The sequence below is a fragment of the Cajanus cajan genome, chromosome 4 (assembly GCF_000230855.2).
Source record: "Cajanus cajan strain Asha chromosome 4, NIPB_CcT2T_4, whole genome shotgun sequence".
Lineage (NCBI taxonomy): Eukaryota > Viridiplantae > Streptophyta > Magnoliopsida > Fabales > Fabaceae > Cajanus > Cajanus cajan.
In genome coordinates, this window is record NC_138520.1 from 62,147,892 (window position 1) to 62,162,887 (window position 14,996).

At 32.9% G+C, this 14,996-nt stretch overlaps 1 protein-coding gene, 1 long non-coding RNA gene and 1 pseudogene across 3 annotated transcripts; 1 reads left to right on the plus strand and 2 right to left on the minus strand.

Annotated features, from left to right (window-relative positions):
* Positions 1–3,158: 3,158 nt before the first annotated feature.
* LOC145957092 (uncharacterized) lies at positions 3,159–5,076 on the plus strand. 2 transcript variants are annotated; one of them, XR_014433514.1, is made up of 5 exons: positions 3,159–3,448; positions 3,554–3,633; positions 3,795–3,862; positions 4,265–4,367; positions 4,651–5,076. It is a non-coding gene; the product is annotated as an uncharacterized LOC145957092 (long non-coding RNA). The 2 variants fall into 2 exon arrangements; XR_014433515.1 differs by having other exon boundaries at positions 4,659–5,076.
* A 2,789-nt stretch (positions 5,077–7,865) lies between these two features.
* LOC145957430 (uncharacterized) lies at positions 7,866–8,474 on the minus strand. Its single transcript, XM_083073691.1, has one exon. It carries the CDS (start codon positions 8,472–8,474, stop codon positions 7,866–7,868), a length of 609 nt encoding a protein of 202 aa, XP_082929817.1.
* Positions 8,475–11,579: 3,105 nt separating this feature from the next.
* On the minus strand, positions 11,580–12,089 carry LOC145957431 (putative mitochondrial protein AtMg00860 pseudogene; annotated as a pseudogene).
* Between the last annotated feature and the right edge of the window lie 2,907 nt (positions 12,090–14,996).

A 14,996-nucleotide genomic window follows, 5' to 3' on the forward strand; every position in this document is an offset into this window, starting at 1 on the left:
CACGACAATATAATGATCGGCAATCATCCAAGGTCCCTCGTATAACGCGTGCCAATAATCTTCTTCTGCCAAGAATTGGACCAAGAAATAATCATTAGGTATATCTATAATTCGAACAGCACCAGACTTGACCCAATCGCGATGCACCTTGTTCTCAATAGCTTTGAAAGAAATTTTCTTTCCTAGCACATTAATCACGAGTGTTTTCTTCCAAGGAGAGCACCATTCCTCAAACTTCTCCTGTGAAACTGAAATCTTGGGACATGGATTAGGGTCGTCATCATTATCTACCAAATCATCCTTCTCTTCACCTAGATGGTCCACAAATTCATCCATCTCTTTTATTAGGCTATTATAATTAGAAAATATTCTTCCGCCTTCTCCAGAAAACACATTATCAGCATAAGTGCGTTTCACACCACAAGGAACATGTTGATTAGCAATTGTCTCATCCATCATGGTATCACCCTCTCTTTTCGTATCTTTCATCTTGACCTTCTTAGTGCTTCGTTGACTCTCGCAAATTACGTGTGATGAGTGTCTAAGCTTCGGATTGAATATTAGTCTTATAACTGGCCAAAAAAGAAAACCGAAGCTTCAAGTACTAGAAAACTAATTACTCTTATTGCGGCTGTTACTACGAATATTGGACCTTATAACTCTTCATTTTATTTTCTAAGCATATCTTATCACAATAGTGACAATAAATAGAATTCATATAATCAAAGTTTTACATGTAAAAATAATTATCAACTTGATTATAAATTTTAACAATTTTATGGGACAAAATTTAATTTGTAAGAATTTGATTAGAAAAAATAATAATGAAAGTAAAATAATAATTTGTTTTATTTTTATATTTTTTATACAATTTTTAACAATATTGAGTACTCATGCTCGAGATATCTCATCATTTTCTTCTTTATTTAGTGCAAAATATTAATATTAGGATCATGAACTTAGACATTGGTCAAAATATTATCTCATCCTTTGTTTTATATTCTTTCGTTAAATAATGATCATTAATCTTATTCAAGATAGTATAGATGTCAAATGGACAAAATTTATTCCTCATCTTATGACTATGTAAATAAGTTTTAGAAGATACTATAAATTCAATCGCAAGTAATTTTATTGATGACATGTGTGTTGGTGACTTCAGCATGTTTGTATATTAGAAGGTTAACATTATTAAAGTTGATGTATCTATATTAATTAAACTGATTGTTAAGATAGGAATGTGGACAATTTCTAGTTAATTATCGGCCTTTTTGAGAATAAAATCAACTATTTGCATAAATATTTTGTCTAGAAAAAATAATAATAAAGTTAAAAATTAACAAATCGTAAAGCATCATGTTGATTTGAATGTGTTCCATCTATGTATCACATCAAAACTTTTATTTTATTTTTTGAAGACGTAACTCAAGACTAATTATTTAAAATGTTTTTTTTACTTGTTTTTCATTAATGAATGTTATTTTAATTATTGAAATTTAGACTTTCAATAAGTAGGTATTTTATTATTTGATTGTTTTATTGTGATGAATTATTGCAATGTGTTTAATTGATTTATATTTGTTAATATTATAAAATATTATAATATGTTAACTTGTCTAGTATGTATTAAATGTTTTTAAGCATATCTTATTGTAATAGTAACAATAGTGATAATAAACAAAAGCCATATAATCAAAGTGTTAGATGTAAAAACAATTATGAACTTGATTATAATTTTTGACAATTTAATCGGACAAAATTTAATTTGTAAGAATTTGATAACAAATAATAACTAAAGTAAATTAATATTTTATTTAATCTCTATTTTTTGATACGACATTTCACAACATTAAGTACTCATGTTCTACATATCTCATTCTTTTTTGTCTTTATTTAGTGCAAAATATAAATATTAGGGATACATGAATTTAGACATCGATCAAAGCACTATCCCATCTTTTGTTCTGCATTCATGTTTCAAAAAATGCTCATTAATCTTATTCAACGTAGTGTGAATGTAAAATAGACAAAATTTATTCTTTATCTTATGACTATCTCAATAAGTTTTAGGAGTTGTTCCAAATTCAATCACAAGTAATTTTATCTGTGACATTTGTATTGGTGACTTGAACATGTTTGTATATTAAAAGACTGACATTGTTAAAACTGATGTATATGTATTAATCGTAGTTTCTAAATTGATTTGTAGGGAAAGATTGTGGATAATTTGTACTTAATTACTAACTTTTTTAAAAATAAAATCAACTACTTGCATAAAAATTTTGTCTAAAAAAGAAATAATAAAGTAGAAAATTACCAAATCATGAAGCATCAAAGCTTTGATTTTATATATTTTTTGAAGATGTAACTCAAGACCAACAATTTAAAATGTCTTTTTTTTTTCCATTAGTGAGTGTTATTTTAATTATTAAAATTTAGACTTTCAATAATTAGGTATTTTATTGTTATGAATTATTGTAATGTGTTTAATTGATTTATATTTGTTAATGTTATAAAATATTGTAATGTATTAACTTGGCTAGTATGTATTAAATATTTTTATGCATATCTTATCACAATAGTAACAATAGTGACGATAAACAGAATCCATATAATTAAAGTGTTATATGTAAAAATAATTATCAACTTGATTATAATTTTTAACATTTTAATAAAACAAAATTTAATTCGTAAGAATTTAATAGAAAAAAAATAATAATTAAAATAAAATAATAATTTATTTTATCTCTATATTTTTTGATATGACATTTCACAATATTGAGTACTTTATGTTCTAAGTATCTCATCATTTTTGTCCTTATTTAGTATAAAACACTACAAAAAAGTCGGAGTTTGTTAGCGTTCGTTTTCTAGCGGTTTTAGAAAACCGCCAAGAAGTCCTATTTTTGTGGCAGTTATATTAACCGCCAAAAATTACTGCATTTTTTTGGGCTTTTAAACACCAGAATTTAATTATCTTTTATGGCACCTAATCCACATTCGAGTAACATCTTTCCATTCCACTAACTTAATTGCTCAACACATTTATTTTATTTTATTTTATTTTATAAAATAAAAAATCAATATAAAAATTATAAATCTTATGTATTTAACGTAACATAATATTATTATTATATTTAGAATTCGATTCTCACATTCAAACTCAGTATCCCAATGGTGTAACGCCGTCGACTTATTGGGAAAAAGGAGGAAAATCACTTTTCTCTCTTGTTTTGGAGAAATAAGTGGCTCACGAGGAATGGAAAGAAACATCTTATATTTGATCTCGAAGTCCTCATATGGCGCTTCTTCTTCAAATCCTGGATAAAAGTTAGAGAAAGAGAGAGGCAGAAAATGGATGCAATGGATTATGTGTTTGATCTGTTTAGAGAATTTGAAAAAGGCAATTTGATAATTGGGAAACGCTACCACAAATCCGATTGTAAAGGTGAAACCCTAATCCCAAATTTTCATCGATTCGAATTTTTGTGTGGTGGATTTGTTTGCTTTTTAGCTACCAATTAGTGAGTTACAAATTTGTTTGCTTTTTTAGATTCAAATCTTCAGATATTTCCTCCATTTGTACCATAGCGCAAGATTTTCGCTGCTTCCGACCCTCTTCGCGCGTTGATGGTACGCATCATAATCTTAATATCCCTCCATTTTACTTTTTTAATTAAGTTCTTGAAAAGAGTTTGCAGTGGAGTGAGTTTACTAATTTGCTTATCTAGATTTTAAATTTGTTGTTTTGGTGTTTTTCTATGAAATTGATTTCATTTTTAAATTTGATGCAGGGTGTTGATCCTAGTATTAGAGTTAAAGTTTGGCCATTCCTACTTGGAGTTTGGGGCTGGATTGTAGTGTATGATAACTTGTCAAAACAACTTTGGGATATTATGAAACAGAACTAGAATGCCACTCAAATGTGTTGAAATGGCGATAGAGCATGCCCAAAATTTGCATTAGGCATTTCTGTTTGGTGTTATAAACATGCAGTGTGTAGTACTTTTAGTGCTAATACTTTATTTAAATCTTAATGTACATATAAATATATTTTCAATGGTTGCTATTAGTAATCCTACATTGGTTAAGAAATCTAAGTTCTACATTGAATTAATTCACACATGATGTTTGCTGCATTTTATACTATATTTAATAAAAAGAAAACATAGAATTTGCTACTTTTTTTTTATAATTGTAAACCCATGAATCCTTGTTCCCAATTAAATTTCTGCATGATTTCAAACCATATATTTTGCTGCAGAGTGTCTTGCCGGGCATTCTTCAAGGGGACAGTTTGGACACTCGTGTATGGCTCTCTTGACAATGGAAAAAAAATTGTGTGGAATGAAGATTTTCATTCAAAGGTAAAACATCTTCTGAACTTTTAATTTTAGTGAAGGGATAAAAAAAAATTGGATTTGTTGTTTGTCTCTTTCTGCTGACTTTTTGGCTGATTTTTGACTTTTTAGCTGATTTTCTAGTCATTGATTCTATGCTGATTTTCTTTGGCTGACTTTTTCTCTGAAACCTCTTTTTAGCCATAGTTCAGACATCCATTTTCCATTTCTTTACACTTCTTTTGTTGTTCATTTTCCTTTTGCTCATAGTATTTCTTTAAATAACATTTCCTTGTATGGATTGTGTTAGTATTGCAGTTTTTACGTCAAAAAGCTACTTCCATGAAGCAAGACTACACAAAAATGACAACTACTGTAAGTAGATGGTCTTTTACTCGGACATTTATTTTACTGCCAATTTTGCAAAAGTATCTGTTTTTGTAACCAAACTTTTCATGTGAAAGTAATAGCAGTGAATCCACTGATGTCCTGTTGTTTCCTTTTATTTCTTTGAAATTATAATACACTAAATTTTCCAAGTAGTTTTGCTGCTATACTTTACGGTCAGAGGTAATTTTAAAGTTGGATGTTTGTTTGATAGATGCTATAAAACTACAGCTTGAATAAATTGTGTTGAAAAAATTTGAAAAGCACTTTATAAAGTTTTTATATAATTGGGAAAATTAAAATAGATTTGTAAAGACTTTATAATATATTGCTTTCCATGACATCCAGACACAGACAGTTTTTGAGTTGAAGGACTTTGTGAAAAAGCTGAACTCATTGCCAGAGATGACTGTAAGAACATTTTTGTTGTAATTTTGATACTTCATTGAGACATTTACAAGATTCTCTTAATGAGTATCAAATCATAATATGTTTTAAATTATTTCCCCAGAGGCACATTAATCTTGCTCAGCATCTATCAGCATTCACATCAAAGCCTTCATTTCTAGGGCAGCTTGACATGGAACATACAATTGTGGAGGCCCAAAGTTATGACATGTGAGTTTATTTTGAATGCAGACTGTTTAGTATACTTGATGGTATTATATTTTAAATTAATATAATTTCTCCATGTATATGAATTGAGTAGGTTGTGATATCCTGTATTTTGGAGGTGGCTAATGCTAAGGTTTATGACGGGTTAATTTGTTCTAGCTAGAGCCACTTGCTTTTGACTTGGTGGCCTCAAAATTTTGTTGGGGGTAATTATAAAACATAAATTTCATACGATCATTTGCAACAAGTACCGTTTATTGACTTGTATTTAATTGCCCAAGATAAGAACTAGTAGTTTAGTACCGCTGTTTGGAACATATAGCTTTATAGATTCTTCTACTTGAAAACTTAATGTTTCTGTTTGAGGTATATATTTTGTTAATTAAGACTTAAATTTGAATGATATTTTTCTAATAATAATTTGTTAATTAAGACTTAAAATTGAATGATATTTTGTTTGTTTCACAATCTTGTATGCTTTCATTAGATTTTCTATTTCTATGACATCTCTATTTATTTCTAAATTATTATGCTTTTAATAATCAAGTGATAGGTTATCATCCTAGACTTTTCTAAGTGATAAAGTGATCCAATACTAAGCTTCTAAGTTTGGTTTTGAAAACTTATTTAAGAGTGGTATTTTATAATGTAAAGATTTATGGATGGAGTTTGACTTGCAATGGAGTGAATGTTCTAAAGATTTTTTTAGGAAGAAGCTATTTTGACCTGTAACCTTTTGGCATGATAAATCAGATCTACTGTCTTGTTTTTTTTACTTCTATGTGTTGTCTAGGTTATATTAACTCTTTCTTTGACAAACATGTTATATTTTATATTTGTAATTTTTTTATGTAATTTTGCAGTTACCTTCCTGGACCAGATGATATGCTAGTTTTGGACATAGCTTATACAATCTATAAAAATGTCTGCCCGGGAACTCATTACGCGTTTGCAGAAGATTGATGGTGACAATTATCCTGAAGTGTGTTATCTTGTTCCCTGTATAATTATTTGCTATTTTCTTTCGGAATGCTGATTTCACCGGTTTTTGGAATGGGTGATAAATTTGATCGGTCTTGTCAAGTACTTTATTAGGCCAATAAATAGCTCCCAAATGCAATTTTTTGACGATTTAAAAGTGTAAGAAAGTGTAAAAAAAAAAAACAATTTTCTGGCGGTTTAAAATCGCCATAAATGTTGAATCAAGCAAAATTTAGATAAATTTTGTGGCGGTTTAAACCGCCAGAAAATGTAAAACAAGTCAAACAAAAATGTATTTTATGGCGGTCTCACACCGCCACAAAGGGATCGAATTTTCTGGCGCTCAAAACCGGCATTTACAAAATATCCGCCGGAAATGACTTTTGGCGACCGTAGATCCGGCGGTTATTAATGACGCCGGTAATGCGATTTGTGGCGGTTAAAAACCGCCACAAGGAGCCAAAATAACCGCCACAAATCACACATTTTTTTGTAGTGAAATATTAATATTAGGATACATAAATTTAGATATCGATCAAAGTACTGTCTCATCCTTTGTTTTGTATTGTTTTTTGAAACAATGCTCATTAATCTTATTCAAGATAGTGTGAATGTAAAATGGACAAAATTTATTCCTCATCCTATGACTATGTAAATAAGTTTCAAGAGTTGTTTCAAATTCAATCGCAAGTAATTTTGTCCGTGACATTTGTGTTGGTAACTTGAACATGTTTATATATTAGAAAATTAGAAGATTGACATTATTAAAATTGATATATTTGTATCAATTAAATTTATTTGTAAGGAAGGATTATAAGCAATTTCTAACTTTTTTAGAAATAAAATCAACTATTTGCATAAAGATTTTGTCCAAAAAAAATAAAGTTAAAAATTACCAAATCATTAAGTATCATGTTGATTTGAATGTCTTCATCTATGTAGGGGTGGACAAAATTAACCAAACTAAAATGAAAGGTCAAATAACTAAATTATATTAAACTAAAAAAACTAAACTATTTAGGATAAGAACTGAATTAAACCATTTTGTAATTCAATTTTAAAAAATTGAACCTACTAAGTTCTAATTTGGTGAACTGAGTTGGGTGGGTAACTCAGTAATGGGTATTGTAAACCTTACAGGAAGAACAATGGAGAATCGAAGATGAACTTCTTTACATGGGTCATTAGTATTTAGTTGTGAAACAGTAACTTGAAATATTAAGGAAAAAAAAACAGAACGTATTACAAGTAGCAGCAAAAGGAATAGTGGAAGCTAGAGAGATTATAATTCATTATTAGAAATAGCTACAAATTACGTTGAACCATAATCCATCATTCCGATCGTTCAACAACTATAGAATAGAGAATAATCAGAGAAGGTAAAGAAAAGTAGGCTCAGAGAGAGAGAAGAATCAGGGAGAATTTTCCATACCACATGCATAATGGCTATTCAGCAAAGCCGTCCAGTAAAATATTCCTCTTCCTCAGCCTAGTGCTTCTTCTCATTTCTCTTTCCTCCGCATCAATTACCATGTGTTTCTTTTACATAACAAACTTTTTCATCTCTTCCACGTCATTTTGGCTCCATGTTACAATACTCTCTCCATCAAAAGCAACCTTGTCCTTAAGGTTGAAATGAGGATAAGATTCTTTCATAATATCAACATCTTCCCAAACAGCTTCTTGCAGCTCAGAACGTTCACATTGAATGAGAACTTGCGGCACTTGTCTAGATTGTCGTAGTATGGTACGATAAGCCAAAACTTTCCAAGGCTGAACTATAGGACCCAACTCATTAGTTGTAATTGGAAGAGGAACGTATGGCTGAGGAGAATTTCCAAAAAACTTCTTTAACAGAGAAATATGAAAAATTGGATGAATTTTAGCAGCATCTGGCAATTTGAGCTTGTAAGCAACTGTCCCAATACGTGACACGACTTCAAAAGGCCCAAAATACTTCATTCCAAGTTTCTGGCTTTTGCGCAATGCAACTGAATGTTGTCTATAGGGTTGGAGTTTGACCAGCACCCAATCTCCGACCTCCAACTGAACATCTCTTCTCTTCTTATTTGCCTGTTGTTTCATATAATTATGTGCCTTCGCCAGATTTAATTTCAACTGGTGCAACAACTCATCTCTTGTTTTCAACATCTCTTGAACTACAACTAGATCTTTGGAGTGATTTTCATAATGAACCACTTAGGGAGGTTCTCTACCGTATAATGCTTGAAATGGAGGCATTCCAATACTATGATGCCAAGAGGAATTGTACCAAAATTGAGCCCATGGTAGCATAGGCACCCTTGTTTTAGGATGATCAAAGACAAAACAACGAAGATACATTTCCAAGGTCTTGTTTAAAGCCTCACTTTGCCCGTCCGTTTGCAGATGATAGGATGAACTCATTGAAAGAGTTGTGCCTTGAGCTTTAAATAATTGCTGCCAAAAAGAACTAAGGAAAACTCTGTCACGATCCGAAACGATTGGTTTAGGAACTCCATACAACTTGACAATGTTGTTAACAAAAGCATATGCTACTATCTTGCTTGTGAAATTTTCTTTCAATGCAATGAAGTGTCCAAACTTAGATAAACGATCCACCACTACCATAATGGTAGAATAACCATGAGAGAGAGGTAAATGAGTTATAAAATTCATAGCAATATCCTCCCACACATGCTGAGGAATGGGTAAGGGTTGTAACAACCCCATAGGCAAGGCATGATTTGTGATACCCTTACTACCCCAATACATATATTGTAATAATGAAAACTTACAAATAAATTTTTCAATTTCGGTAAAAGGGTTCACATGAGAATCTTCAAAATTGTTCTTCAATAACCACAATAATAAAAAAAAATTAGAAAATGAAACACAAGAGTTTACAAGTTGTTTTCAAAAATAATATTTACAATTCCAAATCCATATAAAAATTTGTCCTAAAAATCCTCTACCCCGATGTCACAATATCAGAGCATACCCACAATTCAACTGTTGGCATTCTAAATGCCACTCGTAGCCAGATCTTCCTCACCTAAAACATCTACAATTTGTACTGTAAGAAAAGAAAACATCCATATGTAAAGCACATACAAACACACAACAATGTAATCTCATTACATAATGAAATATTTACAAGCATTTCTATATATATCATAACTCTATCAATCATGCATCATTTTCACATCATAATTCGCAATCACACCCATTCATCTCAAATCTTGCAATTAACATTATCATTTCCACATTCATAATTCACACAAATCTTACAATTAACACTATGCCAAGGCCACGCCACAACTGACATAAGTGATACGGGTTAATTGTCTCACTCATCTCATACCATGTCAGGGTCACGCCCTCCCTGTAGCATCACTTACCCAGGGGTTGTGCCATCCTTGGCCATTGATGTGAGGAACCACAATCACATCATAATCCACATAATCTCTTACAATTAACCCTATGTCAGGGCTGCCATATTTGACATAAGTGATAAGTGTTAATTGTCTTACTCATCCCACACCATGCCAGGGTCACGCCCTCCCTGTAGCATCACTTACTCAGGGCTCGTGCCATCCCTGGTCATTAGTGTGAGGAACCACAATCACAATCATATTTACATCCATACAACATCTCATCTCATAGCTCAATTCTATACCACATACACAATTTCATATCACATACACAATAGATAAGTCCAACAAAATAAGGGTTTACACACTCCTCAGGCAATTCACATCTAGATCATCAATTCTTATCAAGTAATATAAGAATAACATTCATAAATTAATATAATAATCAATGAAATTACCAATTTAATATAATCTTAACATAAACGGTAAAACCCCTAATTATTCTAAAACCTAACTCACAGGCACTTTTTTACAGTTTGTTCTCTCTCTAAGATTATCATTCTTACAAATTAAATATATATTTCTAATCCTCAATACATACAGAATCTAATGAGTCATCAATTTCTCAAACAGAAATAATCCAATTTTTTTCCAAAACCTAACTTACAAGCACTTTTCTATAATTTCGTTCTCTCTCCCAAATCATCATTCTTACAAATTAAATATATATTCATAATCCTAAATACATACAGAATCACATAAGACCAATAATTCTCCAAACAGAAATAATTATAAGATTATTCATAACCCTACGAGCTTCCTCTTCTACCCAATTTCCTCATGTAACTTTGCATACAAATAATCCCTTTTCCCCCCGTACCTTGATATGTAAAAGTTGAACCTACACAAGATCTGGTTGGTCTCCCTTGTTGGGTTCCCCTCGATCTGAAACAGAAAGTAGAGGGAAAGAAGAGAAAGAAGAAGAAAAGAAATCAGAAAATGAGAGGTGTGCTTTTTGAGAGTGGCAGAGAGCTCAATTTATAGGCATCAGGCTTCGCCCGAACGACTCGTTCCAAATTTGGAACGGCCCGTTCTAGACCCTTAAATCATTGGTAAAAATCACATCCATAACGGCCCGTTCTCAAACCAAAACGACCCGTTCTAGTGTGCATTTATTACTCACAACGACCATATTTTGGAAACAGTCCGCTCCAAGCCCGTTCCCATTTAGGGTTATAGGCAATTTTAATAGTCCAGAATGGCCCGTTCCAACTTAAGAACGGCCCGTTCTGGGCTACTAACTCACATTCATTTTGGTAGTTTGGAACGGCCCGTTCCAATTCTGGAATAGTCCATTCCAAGCTACTAAATCACCCCTATACATTTATAAAAATTACCAAAATACCCTCAACAAAATAAAATAAAAATGAAATAAAAAATGGGGTGTTACATGATCAGTCTTAGCTTGTTGACAAATAGCATATTATCTCACAAATTGTCTTATATCATCCTGCATCTTCGCCCAATAAAATTGAGAACAAACCCTTGATGTTGTCTTAGTAATACTTGCATGACCGCCCACTTTAGAATAATGGAATTCATTCAATACTTGATGAATCAACTCAGGATTAGAAGGAAGCATAATTCTATCTTTCCATAATAAAAGGCCATTATTGATTGAATAGTCTTTATCCTGCATAGATTTGTCTTGACATTTCTGGTATAACTCCCTTAACTTCAAATCTTCCATAAGCAAGGTAGCTACTTTGTGTAACCAACCACTAACAGGTTCAGACCATGCTAACATAAAGCTGCGAGACAATGCATCAGCAAGTATATTTTCTTTTCCTGGTTTATATTGAATTGTAAAGTCAAATCCCAAGAATTTGTATAACCATTGTTGTCATTCTGGTGTTTGTAATCTCTGCTCAATGAGCTCTTTAAGACTCTTCTGGTCAGTTTGAATGACAAACTTATGACCCAACAAATAATGGCAAAATTTAGCCAAGGCCTCTGTGATAGCATAAAACTCTAAAGCATAAACAGATTGTTTTTGCATTCTTGAAGACAACTTCTTTGAAAAGTAAGCTATGGGGTGCTTATTCTGACTTAAGACAGCCCCAACACCAGAACCGAAGGCATCTGTTTCAAGAACAAATGGTTCTTGAAAATTAGGAAGTGCTAAAACATAAGTAGATGTCATTGCAGTTTTAAGAGCCTTAAAAGTTGTCGTGGCAGTGTCATTCCAATGAAAAGAATCTTTCTTGAGTAAATCAGTTAAAGGTGAAGTTATTTGAGCATATCCTTTAACAAATCTACGATAATACCCTGAAAGGCCCAAGAAACCTCTTAATTGCTTGAGATTTCGCGGTTGAGGCCAAGCTTGAACTGCCTCCAATTTACTAGTATCCATGGCTACTCATGCACCTGAGATTGTGTGGCCCAAGTATTCAATTTGTGGGACGCCAAAGGAACACTTAGAGAATCTAGCATAAAGTTGATGCTGCTGCAAAATTCTAAGTACCACCTCTAAATGATACAAATGGTCCTTCCAAGTAATGCTATACACCAAAATATCATCAAAGAATACCAACACAAATCTCCTCAAAATTCCTCTAAAAATTTCATTCATTAAACCTTGGAACGTAACTGGAGCATTTGTCAATCCAAATGGCATAACTAGCCATTCATAATGTCCATGATGGGTTCTAAAAGCTGTTTTATGCCTATCTTCAGGATTTAATAATATTTGATGATATCCTGATCGTAAGTCTAGTTTTGAAAAGAAGGCAGCCCCAAAAAGTTCATCAATTAATTCATCCACAGTGGGTATAAGAAAACTATCCTTAATGGTGATAGCATTTAAAGCCCTATAATCAGTACACACTTTCCAAGATCCATCTTTCTTTTTAACTAAAATGATAGGAGAAGAAAAAGGGTTCTTACTCGGTTGGATAATGCCTTCTTTTAACATATCCTCCACCAACTTCTCAATCTCTTCTTTCTGACTATGAGGACAACGATATGGTTTCACTTTTACTGGGGATGAACCTTCCAACAAAGGAATGGAGTGATCTTGAGCACGTGGTGGTGGTAACCCTTTGGGAGCATCAAATACCACACTGTAAGTGTGTAATAACAAAGCCAATTCTGGTTCAATATCAGAAGAAATTGGCAATGAAGTAAGCTGAGAAGTATCATTTTGAATTTGTTGAATACTATACAACTCTGCAATGGCATTCTTCTATACCAAACGACGAATGTGATGCAATTGTGTAGTAATAGGTAGATTATCTGTCTCACCTTTCAAAGTAGTTAATTTACCTGCATGTAGAAACTTAAGCTGCAAGGCCTCATAATTAGCTAAATGAGGTCCGATGGTTTTCAACCAATTAGCTCCCAATATGATACCAACTCCTGAAATAGGTAATAAATAAACTGGTAATTGAAATGTATTCCCTTGTGCGTGAATTGTAATTTGCTGCACCAATCCTTTTGCAGTCATATAATTACCATTACCCACCATGACTTTAAATAGAGAAGCTGGTTCAATTGGTAGTTTCAAGAATTTGGTAACTCTTGGTTGCAAAAAGTTATCTGAACTCCCTCCATCAATCAAGACTGTTACCGGTAATTTATCAATATATGCCATAAACCTAATTGTGCCAACACCAATTCCACCCTTTAAGGCATTCAACGATAAGTGATGATCATCCAGAATAGGTACTGATAAAGAATTGGGTGGTGGCTCCTCCTGAATCGAAGGATTATGCTCTCCATGTTCTTCCTCTTATAGCTGTAAAAAAAGATATTGTCTACTTGGACACTTATGAAAGAATGAAAATTTCTCATCGCAAAAATAACATAGCCCTTTCTCACGCCGTATCTGCATTTCAACCGGACTAATTTTCTTAATTAAGGAATTACGCAAAGGTGGCACTGATGGAGTCGGTAATAAACCAGGCAAGACTTGTTTGGGATTTGATTTAACATGATTATGAGAGGCCACATATGTAGGAGATGAAATATTATAGTACTTCAGAACCGAAGAAGACTGAATTGCTTTAGCATTCACATTCAGTTGGTGTCGTGGTTCATACAACTTGGCAAGAGCCACAGCCCGTAATAGTGAAGGTGGAGATTGTGCTATAACATCACGATGAATTTCCTCCTGTAATCCACTCAAGAAGCACTTCATTATAGCTTTTGGAGGCAACCCAAATGATCGATTAGCCAGAGACATAAATTGCAAATAATAGTCTGACACCAACCCTGTCTGTTGTAATTTAAATAAATCGTGCATAGGACAATCAAATGGTGAAGGACCAAATTGTGACTCCATAGCTCGTGTAAGATCTATCCAAGAACTTATTGCAGACAAACGATGTAGCATCTGAAACCATGGCACAACATTCTTTTCAAAATGTATCGCAGCAATGTCCACACATTCTACGTCTGGTGTGTGATGGTAATTAAAAAATTTTCTGCCTTAAAAATCCACTCTATGACTGACGATTGGCCATCAAAATGCGGAAACCCCATAGAAATATCCTTAGCTGGAAGTCTGATGTTCGAAGACTCACCATGAGGCTGAGATTTGTACTGCAAAACTAAATCCAAGGATTGTTGTAATTCATCCATTTGAGCCCAAGCAGCTGCTTCAACTTGGTTAGTATGGTCACGTTGTGCTTGATCTCTCAATTTCAATAATTGCATCAAATTCTTCATCTCCGATTGTAGCTCTTTTAGATGCGTATTCTCAGCCACGGAAGTCGATGAAAGCACCAATGAAACAGTAACTTGAAATATTGAGGAAAAAAAATAGAACGTATTACAAGTAGCGGCAAAAGGAACAGTGGAAGCTAGAGAGATTAGAATTCATTATCAGAAATAGCTACAAATTACGTTGAACCATAATCCATCATTCCGATCGTTCAGCAACTGTAGAATGAATAGAGAATAATCAGAGAAGGTAAAGAAAAGTAGGCTCGGAGAGAGAGAGAAGAATCAGGGAGAATTTTTCATACCACATGCATAATGGCTATTCAGCAAAGCCGTCCAGTAAAATATTCTTTTTCCTCAGCCTAGTGCTTCTTCTCATTTCTCTTTCCTCCGCATCAATTGCCATGTGTCTCTTTGGCATAACAAACTTTTCCATCTCTTCCATGTCATTTTGGCTCCATGTTACAGGTTGTTTGCTAAATCCGATCTAGTGCCCAAATGCTGCAACACATCCTGATCTCGCTTTGGAATGCAAACGAAAGTTTTGGAATTGCATCCGAGGATCTTCATTGCAAATTTCTGTGGTCTTCTTGCTTAT